We start from the raw sequence: 20,883 nt of genomic DNA, 5'->3' as shown, positions 1-20,883 counted from the left end.
AACAAATTGACGTTGAGAATACCAACAATAATATAATCTGGGCAAAAACTTGTGTGAGACTGTCTCACAGGTCGTATTTTGTAAGACAGATCTCTTATTTGGGTCATCTATGAAAAATATTATTTTTTATGCCAAGAGAGTTACTTTTTATTATGAATATGTAGGGTTGACTCGTATCATAGATAAAGACTCGTGGAACCGTTCACAGAGACATACTATATAATCTAACAATAGTAATTCTATAATTTACCAAATATTTGGAAATTGGTAAATTTCATAAATACAATTGCCTTGATATATTATATCATGTGAACGAAAGGAGGCCAAAAACTAGCCAACGAGAAGCTTGAACCTGTAAGAAATGACCGCATTATACTCACACTTGTAAGCCACCAGAACTCGGCCGCCATGCATGACAAGCCAAATATCAACTCTCACACGCAACACACACATCGGAAAGCTTTTCTTCGACTTTTTTGGTTCCTTTCGGAAAATATTTTTTGGGTTCTGAAGATCAGGGGAAAAAGCGAGTTCCAGAATCTTATGTTGTTGAGGGTAATTCGTCTTTCAATCCTGTTATTTGAGAACAGTCAATTTCTTTACATATATACACATGGGTTTTGTTTGATCTTTTGGTTTTCCTTATTGGTGTCGTTTGTTTAATTTGTTGGGAGTTTGCTCATACTGCGGGTGTCTTTTTCGGTTTTTATCATTTCAAGACTTGTCTTGGTAATGGTGATGAATTTATGTGAGTTACATGTGACTAGCTTAAAACTTTTGATCATAAAAAAGGTATATGTGAATTGGTTTGAAAAGTTCTCTCCGTTCAAATAACGCCTTGGTTTTGATTGGTTTTCGGAATATTGCAGGACCAGTAGATTTTATCGGCGACTAGCGAACCGGTTTCGGTTAGTTTCACGATTCATAGAAATGGGATGCGGTTTTCCGTATACCTGTAGGCTGGAAACCAGGAAAATAGTGTTGCTGATTGGATTGATTCTTGTCTCCGTTTTAGTGATCCAGCACTTTGAGCTACCATATGGGAATAGCTTGTTATCCTTGTTATCTACTGGGAAGTCTGTCTTGATTTTTTATGATACAAATGGAGAAGATAATGGAGATTCAGGACTCAAGGAAAATTTTATGCCAGAAAGTGCGTTGGAGATGTACCATAATGCAACTATTGAGACAATAGGAAAACACATTGGGCTAGCTCCGGAAAGTGCGATTGATACATTGGAAAGTGTTTCCGATATCAGTCCATCTGTTACTTATAGGGAAGAATCCGATGCCTTGAGGAATCCAAGAAACGTTGTTTCACCACCTGAATCGGTCACTTTGCAATCATATAGTCCTCTAAGCTCGACACTGAAGGTTAATGAAACCAACAACTTTCAAGGAAGTCAAAACTCAGCCATGAATAGTAGTCCACCTCAAAAGGAGATGCCTGAGAAGGCCATTGCGTCGGTCTTATCTATATCTGAGATGTACGAGATGTTGCTTCACAGTCGTGTCTCGTCTTTTTCCAAGGTAATTTCAGTCGTAATTTGGTGTATAATTTGTGCATTTTGTTTAAAAATAGTCATTTTCCCAGGACAAGGTTTAATATGTGAGGTTGAATCTTATTCCAGAGACCTGTGTGGTCTTCATCTGCTGATCAAGAGTTATTCGATGCTCGATTCCAGATTGAAAACACATCTATAATAAGGGATCACCCTGGCTTGTACGGCCCTATTTATCGAAATCTTTCAACATTTGTAAGGTAGCTCCTAGTACAATTATCTCGTTGCCAAATGTTTCCAGGGAGACTGTAAAAGTAACAACTGATCATATATATTGGTTGCTGGTGCAGGAGCTATGAATTGATGGAACAAAAGCTAAAGATTTATGTCTACAGGGACGGAAAAAGACCGGTGTTTCACCAACCGAGGTTGAAGGGAATATATGCTTCTGAGGGATGGTTCATGAAACTCCTGGAAGCAAGCAACCGATACATAACCACAAATCCGGGAGAAGCCCACTTATTTTACTTACCATTCAGCTCTCAGTTGTTGGTGGACTATATCTATGTGCCGGATTCTCATTCTTTTCATGAAATAATCCAATATCTGAAGAACTACCTCGACACAATCAAGGGCAGATATTCTTTCTGGAATCGAACAAATGGGGAGGATCATTTTCTAGTTGCTTGCCATGACTGGGTATGTTGACTTGAATTTTTCATAGATGTTTATGTAGTTATGAGAATCAGTTATTTTTCAGGCTCCAGCGGAGACGAAGAAGCATATGGCTAACTGCATAAGGGCTTTATGCAACGCTGATACGAAGGAAAGCTTTCAATTCGGGAAGGACGTGTCTCTGCCCGAAACATATGTCCATTCCCCTCAGAATCCGTCAAAAGAATTTGAGGGCAACTCTCCTTCCCGACGAAAATTCCTCGCCTTTTTCGCGGGCCAAATGCATGGTTATGTTCGACCAGTGTTACTAAAACACTGGGAAAATAAAGATCCGGACATGAAAATCTTTGGAAGGATGAAAAAGGCTAGCTACATTCAGCACATGAGAAACAGCAAGTACTGCATATGTGCCAAAGGGTATGAAGTCAACAGCCCCCGAGTGGTGGAAGCCATTATACACGGATGCGTGCCCGTGATTATATCAGACAACTTCGTGCCTCCGTTCTTCGAGATCTTGAAGTGGGATTCTTTCGCTGTTTTCGTGTTCGAAAAGGATATCCCAGATCTGAAGAACATACTGCTGTCTATACCGGAAAAGAGGTATGTTGTGATGCAGCAAAGAGTTAACCAGGTGAAGAAGCATTTTCTTTGGCACAATTCACCTGTGAAATATGACATTTTTCATATGATACTTCATTCACTATGGTACAATAGGGTGTTCCGATTACCGCCACTTTGAACTCACACAACAAGCTTTTGGTGCGCGGCGCCGATGAGCCGAGACCCTAGGTTTTATAGAAAAATTCAAATTAACATGGTTCATGTATTTCATAAAAATGCTATAGAATATCATTTTTTTCCCCAAAATGTATGCTACATGTTGTTGAACTTTTCATTGTATTTAGGACCCAATTTTGTGGAATGATGAGATTAATGTTGTGCCAGTACATTTTTCACGTATGGCATTAATCAATGGAAAAGGCAGAACATTTGGAAGGATCATTTACGGATTTACCTGAGGCCTATGCTTCTTCTCTCAGACTCTATCAAAGTTATGGTTTTGTTCATAAATTTATTATGTATATTTATTATTTTGCAAAAAAGTTAATTAAATCATATCGAAAATGGAATATGCTTTCTGTGGTTAAGTTTTGAGAGAAATATATTTAAATGTGTGATGTCGATGTTTCACCATGCTTCTAATTGTTTTTCCAAAACCTTGCTAAAAATACATTTATCCTGAATAATTCAAAAGCAATGGCATCGATTTGAATGCAAAATAAATTTCTTAAAAAGCTATTATTTAGCAGAATTTATTTAATTAAGTGATTTATTAGGGAAAAAATATTGACAATTATGTATTTGGATAAATAAAGAAAAATAATGTTTTTTTTAAGTTTTTGTGACACGATTTCAAGATTTATATATGTGAGATAAATATACTCGATCTATATATCTAACTAAAAATAATATTTTTTTTATTTGAGTCGAATTAGATTTCAATCTCATAAAATTTATGAGTAAAGAAATTTTGGTGTTATTTTTTGGACTTGAAACTTAGATAGAGACCCATTAACAAGATACTTGGGTATCTTGTGAGTGCAGGCTCCCACCCCTCCACGACCACCACCACCGCCAACCCACCATCCACATGCTGATTCTCGTGTTTCATTCCTCCAAGTTTGTATTTTTAATTCTTTCGCAGTTAATGCTGCTGATGACTAGCACATATTCCAATGTTAAATCTCCATTATTAAAATTTTCAATTCCTTGATTAATTCTAGCGGTTCGTGTTGTTCTTGGTTGTCAAAAAGCCTCGACTAAACAACTAACCATTCCAGTGACCCTATTGTTTCTTTTTTGGTTCTTTTGATCGTCCACTCCAGAGTTTCTTCTCAGTCATTTGTGTATTTATTGAGCTATTCTTTTGCTCTGCGAAACTGGGTTTTGTGAGTAAGTTTATTGTTTAAGTATTTGGGCTTTGTGACTCTGGGATTTGATGCTTATTTTTTTGTCCAGTGGATTTCGTTATTTAACTCGTTTGGTGTTTAATTCATAAGGTGACATCTCGAAGGACTGTGCTTGGTAATTTAATATTCGATTTCTTGGTTGGAAGACCGTGGAGACCGAGTAATTTCATTTAATGTGTTTATGTTTGAGCTTTGACTTTATGGAACGCCTCTCAGTTTCTTGAATTAATGGATCAGTTTCCGAGATTTGATTTCTACTGTAGCGCTTTTACTTGTCTGTTGAATTAGAATGAAATCACCCACAAGAAAGTTGGAAACATGGCTTGAGATTCTTTAAGGGCATTCGGCCTCTCCTAATTTAGTTTAACTATCAAAGGTTATTAAATCTATCTAATGGATGCTAGGAGACTGCTTTGGCTAATGGCACTGGCCTTTTCCGTTGTTCTGTTGGTTCAGTATTTCGAGCTTCCTTATGGGTATTTGTCATATTTATTATCTTTTGGCAAGTCTCAAGTAGCATACAGAGGCAACTTACCGACTAGGGGTTCTTCTAGTGAGTTTAAAAGTGTGGAAAACCAGGCGCTTTTGAGTGGTTCAAATTCTTCCACAATGAGCATGGTCCGAGAGGATTTGAATGCGGAAAAGTTCACTAGTGGAAATGATGCAGATGGCAAACATAATTTGAGTGCGGATATTAATAACTACTCTAATGAAACTTCTGGTGTTTATACTAGTCCTGGCGATGGATCTCCATCTGAGGACTTCTTGAAAATGAATGAGCCCAAAGTTGATGTGATACCGATACAGAACAAGACATTGGCACTGGAGAAGAGTAGAGATTACAGTTATGATTTACCAGTATCAAATCATACAAAAAGTAATTCTTCATTGAACCATCTTTTGTCCGGGAATGTTATTCCTCCGTCTGCACCATCATCATATTCTGCAGCTCCCTTCAAATCTCCAGAGTCTGTGGGTGCAAATCAAAGTACTAACATTAAATCTATTGATCCTGATACATCTTCAATGGGAAAAGATGCGCCAAAATTATACGTGAAAACTGATAATGCTGGTCTAACACTGAATAACCTTTCTAGTTCGATCTTTAGCAGCTCAATTAAGAAAGAAAGGTTAAAAGGACCACCAGCTAAAGTACTGCCAATATCTGCAATGAACGACATGTTACTTCAAAGCTATGTAGTTTATCTGCCCATGGTATGTGCAGTCTTGAAAATCTGAGCAATCTCTGTGAACAAGATTCCACGGACTACCATCATTCATTTATTAATCTTTTATCGCTCTTTTGCTTGATATATTTGTTTTCAGAAACCACACTGGCCTTCCGAGGTGGACCAGCAGTTACATAAAGCAAAAACACAGATTGAAAACGCACAAATCAGGAAAGGGGACCCTCATGTGTATCGCAATTATTCTGCCTTTTTAAGGTATATATATAAAACGAACGGTAATTCCATTTTTTTCTCATTTTCTTGGATGATTTAATTTATATTGATATTTTATCGTGGGACTAGATTCTATTTTGTAACCAGTTAATTTTGTGTGAGTTTCCTGATTATTTTGGTTAAAAAAAAGTCTGAATCATCATTTACAGGAGCTATGAACTGATGGAGAAGACTCTCAAAATTTACATTTATACTGAAGGAGAACAGCCTATATTCCACCAACCAGCGCTTACTGGAATATATGCCTCTGAAGGATGGTTCATGAAGCAGCTGGAAGAAAACAAGCATTTTGTTACTAAAAACGCAGATCGAGCCCATTTATTTTACTTGCCTTTTAGCTCATGGATGTTAGAAAAGGCTTTATATGTACCCGATTCTCACAGTTCGAAGAACCTGGTTCAATATTTGAGTAGCTACCTCCAGAATATCACAACAACGTATCGTTTTTGGAATAGAACCGATGGAGCCGACCATTTTCTTGTAGCCTGCCATGACTGGGTAATTCTCCTGTATATTCTATAAAATATGTTTTACTGAATTAGCATCATAGTTACTTTGTTTCCCAAGTATCAGAATTATTGCATGTGAAATTTTAAATTAGTATGAGTACAATGGAGAGAGACACTTGACAATATGACAGATTTACGTTGATCGACCACTCCCTCTCGAGTTGAACATGAAAATCTATATTCGAGTGTCACAACCTGAAACACACAAATTTTTTGAAGAATAATCTTGAAGGATGTTGTATTCATGACCAAAGAGATAGAGAGTATGCAGGTATAGGCCTAATGTTTCACCTTCCATCGAAGAACTTGTATTTTCAAAACAAAGATCAGACAAGTAGTAAATTGACCATGGACTTTAACATGCGATCCTGATAGACTGACAATCAGCTTGTTCACGTGAACAATAACTGGGAACAAATTCTGTACGGTTACTGCTCACATGAACATTTGTGGAATCACTTATGTACATACTCTTTAAAACTCAACAATAAGTAATTATCCAGTACATTCACGTGAATAATTATGTATATCAATTTTTAGCTTTATTCTTTCAGGCACCCTTTGAGACAAGCAGGATCATGGCCAACTGCATTAGAGCTTTGTGCAATGCTGATGCCAAAGGAAGATTCCAATTTGGAAAAGACGTCTCCTTACCTGAAACCAATGTGCGCGTGTCTGAGAATCCTCTTAAAGATCTCGGAGGTAAACCTCCTTCCGAGAGACATATCCTTGCGTTCTTTGCCGGGAAAATGCATGGTTATCTCCGTCCCATTTTGTTAAGTCACTGGGAAAACAAAGATCCTGACATGAAGATTTCCGGTAAGCTAGACAAGGTAAAGGGTCAAATGAGCTATTCCAAGTATATGAAGAGCAGCAAGTACTGCATAAGCGCTAAAGGCTATGAAGCCTACACCCCCCGAGTTGTGGAGGCCATCTTCTATGAGTGTGTTCCGGTGATCATATCCGACAATTATGTCCCTCCATTTTTCGAGACTTTGAATTGGGAGTCATTTGCCGTTTTCATTTTGGAGAAGGATATTCCAAATCTTAAGAAAATACTCCTCTCAATCCCCGAAAAGAGATATATTGAGATGCAGCGAAGGGTTAAGCAAGTACAGACACATTTTCTTTGGCATGAAACGCCCATCAAGTATGACATCTTCCATATGATACTTCATTCTATATGGCACACTAGAGTGTTCCAGATGAGACCTGGCTGAACAAGAATACCACCATTGTCTCAAAGATCCTTCTTCTTCAAGCGAAGTATTCCTTGCTAGAAACACGCAACTTTTGAGCAACACATCTGTGCTTTCGGTGATCAAGCCTTGGTTGGATACACTGAAAGGCACATGTTAGGTGAAATGAGAACTTGTTTGGTGGAATGAGTACTTGTTCTACGTTGTAAATGAACGACAGCTACATCTGCACATGTGCCAACCAATATTTAGGATTATTATCCGAGGTAGTTAGAGAGTTACAGGGTATTTTGTCTCCCTGCTGTATGTATATATATCATACCTGTACTTTCTTGTGAGAAAAATGAAGTGGGATTTTTTATCCTGTCCGTAGAACATGATGTGGATTTTCTTGGATTATAAAGCCATTTGAATAATTTGGTTGGTGAGGAATATATATATTGAGAAATTTATTGAAGCCATTGGTAGCTTGTACTTTAAAATTTACATTATTCAAATGGTTGGTCATATGCTATCGGCAGACCTAATGGAGAGTAGCAGATTCCCTTATATTTTATTTTTTATGACGTTAGAATCCGTTAACTTTTTATATGCAACGAGTAAACATTCGAATTAACACAATGGTTTGTAAATTAAGTTAGTAAGGTAAACTTTATTGGACAAGACAAGATCGCACGAAAAAATGTTGGTAGATAGAAATGAGCTTCTAATAATTGATCAAACATTTATCTATTCATTAAACTCAAAATCTATACGAGCATCGATTATCCTTTTTTTATTATATTACTGTATATATTATCGCATTTGAATTCATAATTCTTAATAACAAAATTACGATTTATTAAATGTATCCATGACAGGAAAAAAATTGTAAGTAGGACAAAAAATTACTGCTCGGTAATGTAAAAAGAATTCAACACACGAAATAAATATGAACAACAAGACTCTCTTTTTTTTTTAATCAATTAGACAATTTTTGAAAGAGAGAAAAACGAAAGACAAGATTTCATCCAAAGCAATTTAAAATTCCCACAGCCCTTACTCAAAAATTAAAAAAATTAAAAAAATAAAAATTCGGACCGCTCTCGTTTACTTTCAAGACCCCCAGGATTAACCGATCATAATGTCCTGAATGGGAAACAAAGTTCACAAAATTTCTCTGGAATCATCAAATGTTTGATGTCTATGGTCTCTCAATTATTGCCTGTATTATATTATTACAGCCTTAATTAATTATAATTAATAGTAGTGTAATTGCGTGTCTAAGTAGAGCACCTTTTAGTCCGTGCTGTCTTTTCCTTTCTGGTATTTGGTTCTGCAAGCATTTGAATTTTTCATGGAGTTTGAGCTATATATCCCTTTTGGCTTTCAATTATTGGAGTTCAAATACTCAGCGAATAATTTCTTGCATCGGGGTCGATTTTTTGGCCTCTGGTACCTAGTAAGCTTTCTACCATATGCAGAATAATTTTCTTTGAATTTGTTGTCGATTTTGTTTAGTTTGAAGATACTGATTTCTTTTCATGGTTTGTTTCGTTAAACATAGAGTGTTTTGTTTTATGTAAAGAGGGAATTTTTTTCGTGATTTCTTGAATTTTAGGTGTCTGTTTATGTTTGTATGGTTGTGCCAATTGTGGAACTGGGAAGATGATTAAGATCTTTTTGCTGATTTTATTTAATTTTTTCTTGTTATTTAGGTTGTTTAATTGCTTGATCACCGGAGAAAGGTTAAAAGCGCGAAGACCGTTCAGGATCAGTGGATGATTTTGATTTTTAAGCCTTAAATCCCCTTTGTTTTCTGCTCAAGTTAAACCTCAAAGTTAGGTCTTTTGTAACATGATCGTCAATGATTTTGCTTAAATTTTCTTTTAGAAAAGAAGCATAAATGGAGGAAAATTTCTTCGAAGCCTTTATTAGACACTTCCTCGGTACCCGATGATTTCAAATTGGATAATCCTGTGTGCAATAATGACAATCTTTTTCTACTGACATGTTGAATTTTTGTCTGCAGAATTTCATGACAACGTTTTAGGTTTCCAATCAATCTGAGCTGTTAGCATGGGAATTGAGTTTGGGTACATGTCCCTGGTCAGGGTCAAGAGTGTGTTGTTGATGGCGGGAGTGACTTTTGCATTGGTTTTGTTTGCTCAACTTTTCGAGCTTCAAGACTTCAAAAGTTTATCATCTTTATTTTCTGCAGGAAAAATTGAAGTAGGACAGGATTCATTCATTTACCACAATAGTTCGAGAAACTCGACTTATCATAGTGTCTTGGATGCAGCCAATGTAAATGTGGCTGATTTGGTATCTACTGATACAGAAGTCTCTGATGAAATAGTCAGTAGAGTCTCGAATGACAAAGGTGATTCTGAGCCTGAGAACATAAAAAAATTTGGTGATACCTTGGATGATGATCTAGATCCCGAAGATGAGTTTCCTTCCAACGATTTCTTGGAATTTAACAACAATACAAAAGTTCTTGGGGTAATTGAAGATAATAGCTTGAAGCAAGAGAATCCTCCAGAGTTCGAACTACAAGTATCAAACTATACTTCCGATAGGGATTTTTCCCCAAAAAATGATATTGTAATGGGCCCAGGTGCTTCACCTCCCTCAAATTTGCAATTTTTCTCCACATCTCCCGAAAATTTGGAAACAAATTCTAGAAATGGTGTGAACTCTTCTGCTCCGAGTACATCTACAATGGGAAAAGATGCAGAAGATATGCTTACAAAGAATGAGAGTCCCAAGATTCTGGACCTTTCTAATCTAGTGAATGATTCTTCCGTCAGCATTCCAGCTACAAAAGAACGAGTCAAGGAACCAAAACGTATGGTAGTACCCATATCTAAAATGAACGATATGCTGCTCAGTAGTTATGCTTCATACAAGGCTGTGGTATGTATACCATACAAATTGTTTTTCCCCATCTCAGATGTTTTCTTGCATTGGTCACACCATATCTATTTTCTGTGGCTTCGACCCTTTTTTCATGTATTTGATTGCAGAAGCCAAGATGGTCTTTGGCTGTTGACCAAGAATTACGGAATGTAAAGTCCATGATTGAGAATGCCGCAACCAAAGAAAAAGATTCTCACTTTGATGTTAGTTTGTATAGAAATTTTTCAGCGTTCGAAAGGTAATTGAACCACGCCAAGATATTGATTTTCAACTAGTTCAATGTTTTGTATGATATTTAATTTCTTATATAGATTTTTCCAGTGTTCTAAAAAAAGGTATGCGGACAGCCACCTGCCCGCTAGACGCCTAGGCCTTTTATTAGAATAAATATCTAATTTTTCATTTTCATCTTCATCTTTCTTCAATCATTCAACTGCATCGGAATCAACTCAAAATTCATGACATATTTATTTTCTTTATCCGATAAATTGATAGACAAATATGTCAAATAATATTTAACATATATTAATCTAGTAACAAATCCTAGAGGCACCATCTTTCTAAAAATCGGGGCAGTGAACGACCGTTCACCACTTAGTCGTCGTCTTTTTGTACCTTGATATTTTCAAGGGTTATTTAATATTGCTTTAAAATGAATTTTACTTGGGGTATTTGTTGTTGAAAAGCTCAATTTATTTACCAACATATTCGTCTCCTTCGATGCTCTTGTTAAAATGCATTTTGGATGCATACATTAGGAATATGTCTACTTGTAAAGAATGTTTTATATGTTAAGATTGCGAAAAGAAGTTTCAGAATATGGCAAAACTTTGAGGAAATTCCTCCACAATAGTTGCTTGACTAATTCTATGAATTACGCTCTTTGAAATATATCCAACTTTTCATTTGCAGGAGCTATGAATTGATGGAACAGGTTCTCAAGGTTTACGTCTACGCTGAAGGAGAACGGCCTATATTCCATCAGCCACCTCTTAAAGGAATATACGCATCTGAGGGATGGTTTATGAAGCAGCTAAAGTCAAACAAAAGATTCCTTACAAAAAACTTGAATAAAGCTCACTTGTTTTACTTACCATTCAGTTCACGTGAGCTAGAGATAGCGTTATATGTACCTAATTCTCATAGTCGCAAGAATTTGATACAACGATTAAGTGATTATGTCAACACGGTCAAGACGAAGTATGACTCTTGGAATAGAACAGACGGAGCTGACCATTTCCTCGTCGCCTGCCATGATTGGGTTCGTTCCTTATATTATTTAATTAGTCATGTTGGATAATAACAATTGCCTCCTCTGTTCTATGTGGTTATCAACGTGGCATTATAATTAAAATATAGTGTTTGGCTTGTGGTACATTCAACAGATGGAACTTGATCCATTGTTATTACCTATAGTTTTCGATTATGGACCAAGTGCTCGTAGGTATCATATCTGAGGTCTTGTTTGATTCATTGAGTTATAAATTGGTGAAATTGTGGAAGGATTGTTCAGTGATAGTAATTATATATTATAAACTAATTTTTATTATTGGTAATGTAGAATAGCATCAAAATATGGGTTACCAATAGCAATCGAGATTTACTGTTTGGAAGTTAGTTGAATGTTTAATGTTATTTGTGTTTCCAGGCACCAGCAGAGACTTGGAATATCATGGCTAATTGTATCAGATCTTTATGCAACAGTGATATCAAAGAAGGGTTTCGATTCGGAAAAGACGCCTCTCTTCCTGAAACATATGTACGGTCACCTCAGAATCCACTCAGACAACTAGGAGGCAAAGCATTTTCTCAGAGACGAATTCTTGCTTTCTTTGCTGGTAGCATGCACGGCTACCTCCGTCCCATTTTGTTAAATTACTGGGAAAATAAAGATCCCGACATGAAAATCTTCGGTCCATTGCGTAAAGCAAAAGGCGAGATGACCTATGCGCAGTACATGAAAAGCAGCAAATATTGCATATGTGCCAAGGGCTATGAAGTCAATAGTCCCCGAGTAGTTGAAGCCATCTTCTACGAGTGTGTTCCGGTGATCATATCTGATAATTTTGTGCCACCATTTTTTGAGACTTTGAACTGGGAATCCTTTGCTGTTTTTGTCTTGGAGAAGGACATACCAAATTTAAAAAATATTCTCCTGTCTATTTCGAAGACAAGGTATCGATTGATGCAGCAGAGGGTTAAACGGGTGCAGCAGCATTTTCTTTGGCATTCTAGGCCGATGAAGTATGATGTTTTTAACATGATACTACATTCAATATGGCACAATAGAGTATTCCGAACATGACAGATAGTGCTCGCTGATTTTGGAAGCTGTAAAAATTGTACATTTTTGTGTTATAGAAGTTTGGTCCCAGATGAAATTTTGTAAAGATCGGAAGGAGGTACGAAATTCTTTTGGTGTCGATAAATTGGCTGAGGTATATATATATATATTTTCCACTTTAGTTTATCTCTTCTCTAATCTTGATACCTAAACTGGGAAGATGTGCAACAGTGTAAACGTGGGTTAACATGTATAATTATTGTGAAGGGTGTCCAAAGACCGGTTTTCAATGAATCATGCTTGCTTCAAACCAAAAATTATTGGTGATTTTCTTTTATTATTTGAATTGAACTCGTATGCTCATGTTAAAGAGAAGTCCTATCGCTGGTGGGCTCTCACTATTTTTCATTATTTTCAAAAGAAATTAATAAAAGATAAACTATAGCTAGCAAAAGGGCGAGCCAACGCAAATGTATTAATATGCACCGACGCGTGATTGATTTCTCGTCAAACTTCGTTTTCATTCAATAAATCTACCTACTTTTTTTGACTTGTGTCTCCTATCATATCCAATAGTTCAAGATCTGAACTTTCGCTGGCTTGTAAAAAAGAGCAACTAAATAAATGAAAAGTCTGCGGTTAATTGTGCAATAATAGGATTAATGAGGGAGGAAATTTCTAACATCTACGTATCACTCCAAAAAATGGTTCATTGCTGGAGGTTCAAAGCCTCGTCTATATTTCGATCTGATTCGACTAAATAATCTTTATTTCCAGTAAGTCCACCCCCCCCCCCCCCCCCCCCCCCCCAAATTCATGCATGCAATCTAATAGCTTTTTTTCTTGTGGTGCTAAAGTTGATTTTTTTCCATCTCTTTTTTTCTGCACATACAATGTAAATGTTAACAGTAAAGTCTGCATTGATCGAACGTGGATCCAAGATCGCTTTGGCTTCTTTTTTTTTGTGGGATTAATGTATATTTAGTTTCTTACAAAATAGAAATGAAAATGAAGATAAAAAGTTTATATCACCTGGAATTTATGATCTGTGTATCAAATTGGCTCCGTCGATTTTGCCAAAATTGTGACTAAAAGATCTTTGTTCTCATTCCATGCTATGCCCCAAGATTTTGATTATCAATGGAATATGTCACTCCAAGAACACATCTTGAATCACGATAGGGTGTCCTCTCTCTGTCGCTTGGTCTTTGCAGTTCTGCATTGCCGATTTGCCGTTAATGAATTCAAGAAAAAAGGAAAGTGGGTATTTGAGCTCTATTTGAATCTCATGCAGTGTAACATTTATCTCTTGAGAAACCAATCGGAGTTTGCGTGATTCTGCTGATTTCTGTAAATGGGCTTGATATTGTTTAGTTAATGTGTGATCTAACACTGGATTGGTTGGAAGATAAAGCTTCCGTAAATGTGTAGAAAACATCCTGAGTTTTGTTATCGATAAGGGAATGTCCAGGACTATGGATCAAGGATCTAGATTTTTATGCTGGAGTACGGTAGAAATCAGGCGTTTATTATGGATTTTTGGATTGGCATTTGGTTTAGTACTCATTCCGCTTCGGTTTCTCGAGCTTCAAGATGGCAATGTTTTGTCATCCCTGTCATCTACCGGAAATCTTGCAGTGGTCGGTAACACCGTAGATAGTATTAAGATTTTGAATCATACAATGGAAGGTAGAAATAAGGGGGATTTTCATGGTACCCATGGTGGTGTGAACGAGTACAATTTAGCACATAATTCTTCTAGGGCTAGTGCTAGTTTGAGTAAGGGAAGTCCAAAAAATGCTACAAATACAGTTTCAATAACTCAGATGAATGAGCTGTTGCTGCAGAGTCACTCAAACCGAAATCCAAAGGTGTGTAAGGTTCAAACTATATGATGTAGCACTTAATTTTAATGGATTTGTTATATTTTGTTCTTTGTTCAATTTTTCTGCAGATGCCTAGGATGTTTTCATCGTCTGATGAGGAGATTCTTCGTGCAAAATCGGAGATAGAAAACGCACCATTGAATTATAATTCAGGGCTCTATGCGCCTCTCTATAGACACGCTTCCGAGTTCAAAATGTATGATTAGTTTGTTAATTAAAGTATCTATTTCGTTCTATATTTGATACTGGTTTGGGTATCTATTTCGTTCTATATTTGAAACTGGTTTGGATATAGGAGCTATGAGTTGATGAATAAGATGCTGAGAGTTTACATCTACAAGGAAGGGGAAAAACCAATATTCCACGAGTCCATACTCGAGGGGATATACGCGTCCGAGGGATGGTTCTTGAAGCTGTTGGAATCCAATAAGAAATTTATCACAACAGATCCCGCAAAAGCTCATTTATTCTACATACCTTTTAGCTCAAGACAGCTCGAGTTAACGCTTTACGTCCCGCATTCGCACAGTCGAGACAACCTAATAGAGTTCATGAAGAACTATGTGGAGATGCTTATACAGAAACACCCCTTTTGGAACCGAACAAATGGCGAAGACCATTTCTTGGCTGCTTGCCACGATTGGGTAAACCTCTCTTGTAATAATTCTATTTCATATGTACTAATAAAAGCTAACCAAAAGAGAAAACCACAGGCTCCTGCAGAAACTAGAGGCCGAATGCTTAGTTGCATAAGAGCCCTCTGCAATGCTGATATCAGAGCAGGTTTTGTCCTAGGCAAGGACGTTTCTCTCCCTACGGTAAACGTTCGATCAGCCCAGAATCCACTAAATGATATTGGAGGCGTACCGTCGTTAAAATGGCCAATTCTTGCCTTCTTTGCTGGTTACATGCATGGAAATGTTCGTCCAAAATTGTTAGAACACTGGGGAAACGATTCGGACATGAGAATCCTAGGACGAATACCTCATGTCAAAGGTGATAGGAACTATACTACATACATGAAGAGCAGTAAGTATTGTATATGTGCCAGAGGTTATGCTGTGCACAGCCCTCGTGTTGTGGAGTCGATTTTCTTCGATTGTGTCCCCGTCATTATATCTGATAACTACGTTCCTCCATTTTTTGAAATCTTGGAATGGGAATCCTTCGCCGTTTTCGTCTTAGAGCGGGAGATTCCGATTTGAAGAAAATATTGATGTCTATATCTGAGGAGAAGTATGTTGAAATGCAAAAGGGAGTGAAAGAAGTGCAGAGACATTTTCTATGGCATGTTGAGCCAGTAAAATATGATATGTTTCACATGATTCTACATTCGATTTGGTATAACAGAATCTTTCAAATATAATGCATTACGACTAAATATACTAGAATTCAAGTTTCAATCCAAATATGTTTCACAAACCAATTTTGGACTTCGAAGACACTTTTTACCAGTACTCCAGGATGCTAAGATGTTGTTCTATTCTATCCAAATCTTCAAGTACCTACACTAACTAAGACAACATACAATCTTTACTCGACCATCAACTACAAGTACAAATCATGCAGATCCACGTTAAACACAACAAGGTAGCTTTACGCATGTGAGTAAAAGACATGTTAGCTAGGGAAAACGGTAAGTAAAGTTGATAATTATAAGAAAAACTTTATTTGCTTATATTTTGATGAAATCAATAATTGTACTTCTGGTCGGAACACACAAAATACTTGGAATTACCAAATAGATGAAAGCTTCAAATCAACTCAACATGGACGTGAGAGGTAATGTGCAACATATTACGTACAAGCGACATGAAACTCGAATTTTTTTTGGCTTTGAGCCTCTGACGATGAAATTTAGATATAACTTGGTAATCGCTTATTTCATTTTGTCGCTTTGGTGTGGCATATTGGGTTGAAGTTGATTTTTTGTAGCCTACATTTAGTGCAGGATTAAAATTATTTGCTCATCATGTTTTCTTTTCTTGTTTATGATTCTTCTTGCCAAAGTATTTGTTTTGAACAAAATCTTATATATCGCACTTTCATGTAGAATGGAGCCTCGGTCTTGATCAATGTCCATTTGATTCAACAAAAATTGTGGCAAAAGAAGTGCTCTGTGGTATGGATCCAAATACTTATCAGCTAGACAAATGTTGGGACCAAATTGGTGTGAAATACAAGTACAAGTTGACCTCAAACTTATTAGACCTTAAGATCTTTTACAACGGTCTGAGGATACACTTGGAATACTGATAGTTCGACCTTGTCATCTGGTGTGAAATTCGACATTTTTAAAAGTTTTTTGTTTATATGCTTATTATATTACTACATGTTTGAACATATATCGACTGTATTTGCAGTTGACAGTTGGCGAATAATTTTATTAGATACATTTGGATAAACATGGTTTGTTACCCATTTGATATTGTATTCAATCATTTGAATTATATATTGTTCTTTTTGTGTTTTTATTGTTTTATTTTACTTATGGAAGTATATAAATTGTTATGGTAGGTGACAAGCTTTGGATATCGGATTTTTACGAGGATAAGCTGGTTGAATGGGCTGTAGAAACAAGTTTGCTGATTTTTTATTTTATTAGATTTTGTTGTTGGCTGGTACTATTTTTTGGTGTGTATGCATTTAGAAGTAAAAAATTTATCAATTGTGTTTTACTCGTAATATTGGCTCAAATAATCATCAGGAAATTATAGACAAATATGAGTCAATGACAATCATGTATTAGTATTTTGATTTCTATAAAAGTGTTTGTTTTTGTTTCATGTTAATTTGTTGTATACATCAATAATCATTGATAGTATCGAGCTTGTGAGAACCCGAACTCAACATAACTAACAATTTCAGCAACTGGTAAATTCAGTGGTCGGTCATTTTTCATCAGTAATGTCAATGTTGTTGTTTAGTTTCTATTATCTTATTTCGCTAAGTTAGACTTATGTTATTAGTTCGAATTTGTGATGGCAATGTAATGTTGGTATTATGAATTAAAGATTGGTTTTCTAATTTTTGAGGCTTGTTTTTCTCCCAAATGTATATTTAATAGCAACATAGGTGACAATCATCTCGGTTCGGAGGCATGACAAAACTAAAACATAAAAATTATATATGTGATTGAAAACTTTATATAAAGACATTTCAAAATGCCCTTATAAATAATAAATAATGACAATTTTCAATGTTCTTATAAATTAGCATATGAGACATTTATACATGTCACTATAGTCTAGTTAATGAGACATTTAAAATTGATTTTATAAATAAAATTTATCGTCATTTTTATTTTCATTATAAATAAGCATAAAAGATATTTATAATTGTCAATATAAATGATTTCAAGGGCATTTAAATTTGTCCTGAATTTGATAATAATAAATGTCATCAACACATTCTGACATTTTAGGTTGTCATTAAATCTAAAGATTCGAGACACTTCTAAAAATCAACATTAACATCTTACAATGACATTACAAAATATCAAAAATGCTAAGACTACGTCAGAATAGAGGACGCGTACATATTATTCATTTTACGGTACGTACATACATAGGATAGGTACACTACTTTAAATTCACAAAAACATTATAAAACTAAAATTCTTGACAAATTAGAGAATTTTTTTTTTTTTTTTGGGAACAAATTATAGAAATTGGAAAAACACATAAATTGTGATTTCGGTCCCATTTTGAGAACACTGGTCCCTTTTCTTCTAGTCTGGCGTAAATTGGAGAGTAAGTTTGGGCATGCATTTAATGAAGAAAAGAGATTGGTTTCATTTACCACACAAGACGGTGGGCGCATTTGATATGTAGGGGCCTCTATATATACTACTACTACTCCTCCATAGTCCATATGTTTTTCAAAAACAAGTACAAAACAGCCCCTTTCTCGATCTCGATCTTGTGTGAGATATTTTCCAAGATTTGACATGCGATCGAGGTGAAAGCCAAACATTTGAAACCAAATATTTTTATTTATTGTGCTTTGTAGACTATTGTTTAATCCAGGGTTTCATCTACTGTGCAATGAAGAGTAGCAGTTGTGAAATAATTTTGAAACATGTGGAGATGTTTGGTTATAATATTTTTCTGAAATGTGTAAATGTCGGAATTTATTAAAGGATTAATTTTTTTGAAAATTATTTAAAAATACTATAGATGTTATGATAAAATATTCGAAATTTTAATTTTATATATATGTAGGGTGAAAGTTAAATATTAAATAATGTTTCCGTGGGAAATTTGAAAATATATGGAGATATTTGTTTGTATTTCTGATAAAAAAACAGAATTGAGTATTTTCCATAAATACAAAGAAACAGTAGTGCCTGATCAGACTCGTCTCTAAAATTTTAAATTTCTGATGTAAAACTTATAATTTATAGAACAATTTTGAATCATCTTAATTCCCATTACATCTCGATTCATATTTGAGTGTGTGTGTGTGTGTGTGTGTGTGTGTGTGTGTGTGTGTGTGTGAGTGTGTATATATCAACGTCGCGATGCTAGTTAAACTATTGGAAGCTTAACATTTAGATTTATGTTAATTCAATTGTGTTTTATTTATTATCTTTTCAAAGGTTTCTGAACATTGGACAAAAACACCCGCAAATAATTAAATGTTCGATTAAATTGTCCAATATGGAGCCAAAAAAATGGTCGCAATTCCGCGATTATTCCAATTTCCAACGAAGCATATGCTCAATATCACATATATAATATATACATACATAATATATATATTGTTCAAGTCAACGTCAAGATTTGTGTATTAATACTGCAAGAAATTAATGAACAAAAAAATGTAATTAATTTAGAGCATAATATATATATATATATATATATATATATGATAAAGCATCGTATTTATTTCAAACTATCGTATTTATTTCAAACTATTTGTTGCAGCTTCCTTCATCATTGTAAGATCAGAATGAAAGCCACACAGCCAGAGATGAAATGGTAGAAATTAAATTCTGCCAGCAGTATATATATATATATATATATAAATTCTGCCAGCAGTATATATATATATATATATATAAATTCTGCCAGCAGTATATATATATATATATATATAAATTCTGCCAGCAGTATATATATATATATATATATCTCTGTGTGTGTGTGTGTGTGTGCAGTCAAACTTGGGAGTTTACGGCCTTTTTCATGAAAATACTTCTGCTATGTGTGTGTATGTGTCATTTATATATGTATGTGTGTGTGTGACTATATATTATATATATAATATATTGCTCTTGTGAAAAATCTTGTCGTTGATTAATTCAGTAATAGGAAGAATTTTTATGTTTCCGCTACGTTAAAGAAAGAATTTTTAAGCTGGGGCTAATTTTTATTTTTTTTTCTAGTAAAAGACATTTTATTCAATGTCTAATGTTCATATAAGAAAACTGGGCATAATCAGGTGGAAAATATTACAAATCATCCGACCGATCGTTCTAACATTTGAAATACATGTGTTTTGAATATTTCTAATTAAAAACATCATCGATGTTTGGCTTCTAATTCTAAAAAATATATCTATTGCGAGTATTAATTCCAAGCTTAAATGTCGAAGACAGCCAAATCACAACACAATGATAATATTATTACAAATTTTCATACAAAAATGCGATGATCGAGTACCCGGCCAAGTCACATATTTCCTCATGTCGTATGCACAAAAAAAGAATCATTATCGTCAAAATTTACCGGAGTCTCTATAAGTTTTTTGCTAGCATTGAAAACACGTTTTTGAAAAGGAGAGGAGAAAGGAATTAATTGCTATGACAAGTACATGTATAACATTTAATAATTAAATATCATTGTTGGGTGTAATAATTATCTCTGGTTGGTAGAGTGATCGAACCGTTGTGATGGGGTTGCTGTACGGTTTAAAATATTTGAGTTGCACCATTACCACCAACTATAATTTTTGATAAAGCGGTAAACATTTGGTCCTACAATTGGTATCAGAGCCAAGGTCGCGGGTTCGTTTCTCATTTATTACAATGAGTGTAATTATTGGGAGGAAGATTGTTGGATGCAACAATTGTCCCTACTTGGTAGAGGATCGAACTAATATATTAAATGTTGAAATTATGTACATTTATTTTTATTTTTTCTCACGATATATTTGAATTTACTAGTATATGTTACAGGCATGTGAATAGAGTCGTGAACAAAATAATTGGGGATACACAAGAGTTAGAGCAAGTGTAAGGTGTGTGAAATGTTAGATATTAATGGGACTTGTATATACCTAACGGGTCCAAATTAATTAATGGGTACAAATCTTAATTATTGTATGTGTCGCAAATAAATTTCTTGAAGCAGGAGCATGTGAACCCCTCCCACACCAAGTGTAACTCGGTCTCATAAATTTTTTTTTAGGAATTTTTTTTTGTTTCATATAATTTAGACTTTCGGGAAAATAGCGAAACGGATTGTATAATTTAGTCTGGTTTTCGTGAT

At 35.2% G+C, this 20,883-nt stretch overlaps 3 protein-coding genes and 1 pseudogene across 9 annotated transcripts; all 4 read left to right on the top strand.

The window, feature by feature from the left end:
* The first annotated feature begins 330 nt into the window (after positions 1-330).
* LOC142556620 (putative glycosyltransferase At5g03795) lies at positions 331-3,172 on the top strand. Its single transcript, XM_075668096.1, has 5 exons — positions 331-555; positions 870-1,530; positions 1,632-1,762; positions 1,853-2,201; positions 2,263-3,172. The coding sequence occupies exons 2-5, from the start codon at positions 931-933 to the stop codon at positions 2,914-2,916; spliced, it is 1,734 nt and encodes a 577-aa protein (XP_075524211.1). The 5' UTR covers positions 331-555; positions 870-930; the 3' UTR covers positions 2,917-3,172.
* A 597-nt stretch (positions 3,173-3,769) lies between these two features.
* LOC142555493 (putative glycosyltransferase At3g07620) lies at positions 3,770-7,775 on the top strand. 2 transcript variants are annotated; one of them, XM_075666383.1, is made up of 5 exons: positions 3,770-4,130; positions 4,238-5,362; positions 5,474-5,592; positions 5,760-6,108; positions 6,674-7,775. In XM_075666383.1, exons 2-5 carry the CDS (start codon positions 4,541-4,543, stop codon positions 7,337-7,339), a joined length of 1,956 nt encoding a protein of 651 aa, XP_075522498.1. In that variant the 5' UTR covers positions 3,770-4,130; positions 4,238-4,540; the 3' UTR covers positions 7,340-7,775. The 2 variants fall into 2 exon arrangements, with proteins under 2 accessions (XP_075522498.1, XP_075522497.1); XM_075666382.1 differs by having other exon boundaries at positions 3,770-5,362.
* Positions 7,776-8,367: 592 nt separating this feature from the next.
* On the top strand, positions 8,368-12,689 carry LOC142555491 (putative glycosyltransferase At5g03795). Of its 6 annotated transcripts, none has more exons than XM_075666379.1 (6): positions 8,368-8,759; positions 9,016-9,137; positions 9,330-10,216; positions 10,327-10,457; positions 11,132-11,480; positions 11,868-12,689. In XM_075666379.1, exons 3-6 carry the CDS (start codon positions 9,377-9,379, stop codon positions 12,522-12,524), a joined length of 1,977 nt encoding a protein of 658 aa, XP_075522494.1. In that variant the 5' UTR covers positions 8,368-8,759; positions 9,016-9,137; positions 9,330-9,376; the 3' UTR covers positions 12,525-12,689. The 6 variants fall into 6 exon arrangements, with proteins under 6 accessions (XP_075522494.1, XP_075522493.1, XP_075522496.1 ...); XM_075666378.1 differs by having other exon boundaries at positions 9,016-9,246; XM_075666381.1 differs by lacking the exon at positions 9,016-9,137 and having other exon boundaries at positions 8,368-8,752.
* Positions 12,690-12,818: 129 nt separating this feature from the next.
* On the top strand, positions 12,819-15,894 carry LOC142555492 (putative glycosyltransferase At3g07620; annotated as a pseudogene).
* The last annotated feature ends 4,989 nt before the right edge of the window (positions 15,895-20,883 follow it).

This window comes from Primulina tabacum, chromosome 9, assembly GCF_025594145.1.
Source record: "Primulina tabacum isolate GXHZ01 chromosome 9, ASM2559414v2, whole genome shotgun sequence".
Classification (NCBI taxonomy): Eukaryota; Viridiplantae; Streptophyta; class Magnoliopsida; order Lamiales; family Gesneriaceae; genus Primulina; species Primulina tabacum.
This window is presented reverse-complemented; position numbering and strand designations above follow the sequence as displayed.

Bases quoted from the DNA above. Each gene is read 5' to 3' on its own strand.
- LOC142556620 (XM_075668096.1), top strand. From the start codon at position 931: ATGGGATGCGGTTTTCCGTATACCTGTAGGCTGGAAACCAGGAAAATA. The intron at 1,531-1,631 runs GTAATTTCAGTC...ATCTTATTCCAG, and splicing joins GTGTCTCGTCTTTTTCCAAG to AGACCTGTGTGGTCTTCATC. The intron at 2,202-2,262 runs GTATGTTGACTT...GTTATTTTTCAG, and splicing joins TAGTTGCTTGCCATGACTGG to GCTCCAGCGGAGACGAAGAA.
- LOC142555493 (XM_075666383.1), top strand. From the start codon at position 4,541: ATGGATGCTAGGAGACTGCTTTGGCTAATGGCACTGGCCTTTTCCGTT. The intron at 5,363-5,473 runs GTATGTGCAGTC...ATTTGTTTTCAG, and splicing joins ATGTAGTTTATCTGCCCATG to AAACCACACTGGCCTTCCGA. The intron at 5,593-5,759 runs GTATATATATAA...CATCATTTACAG, and splicing joins AATTATTCTGCCTTTTTAAG to GAGCTATGAACTGATGGAGA.
- LOC142555491 (XM_075666381.1), top strand. From the start codon at position 9,377: ATGGGAATTGAGTTTGGGTACATGTCCCTGGTCAGGGTCAAGAGTGTG. The intron at 10,458-11,131 runs GTAATTGAACCA...TTTCATTTGCAG, and splicing joins AATTTTTCAGCGTTCGAAAG to GAGCTATGAATTGATGGAAC. The intron at 11,481-11,867 runs GTTCGTTCCTTA...TTGTGTTTCCAG, and splicing joins TCGTCGCCTGCCATGATTGG to GCACCAGCAGAGACTTGGAA.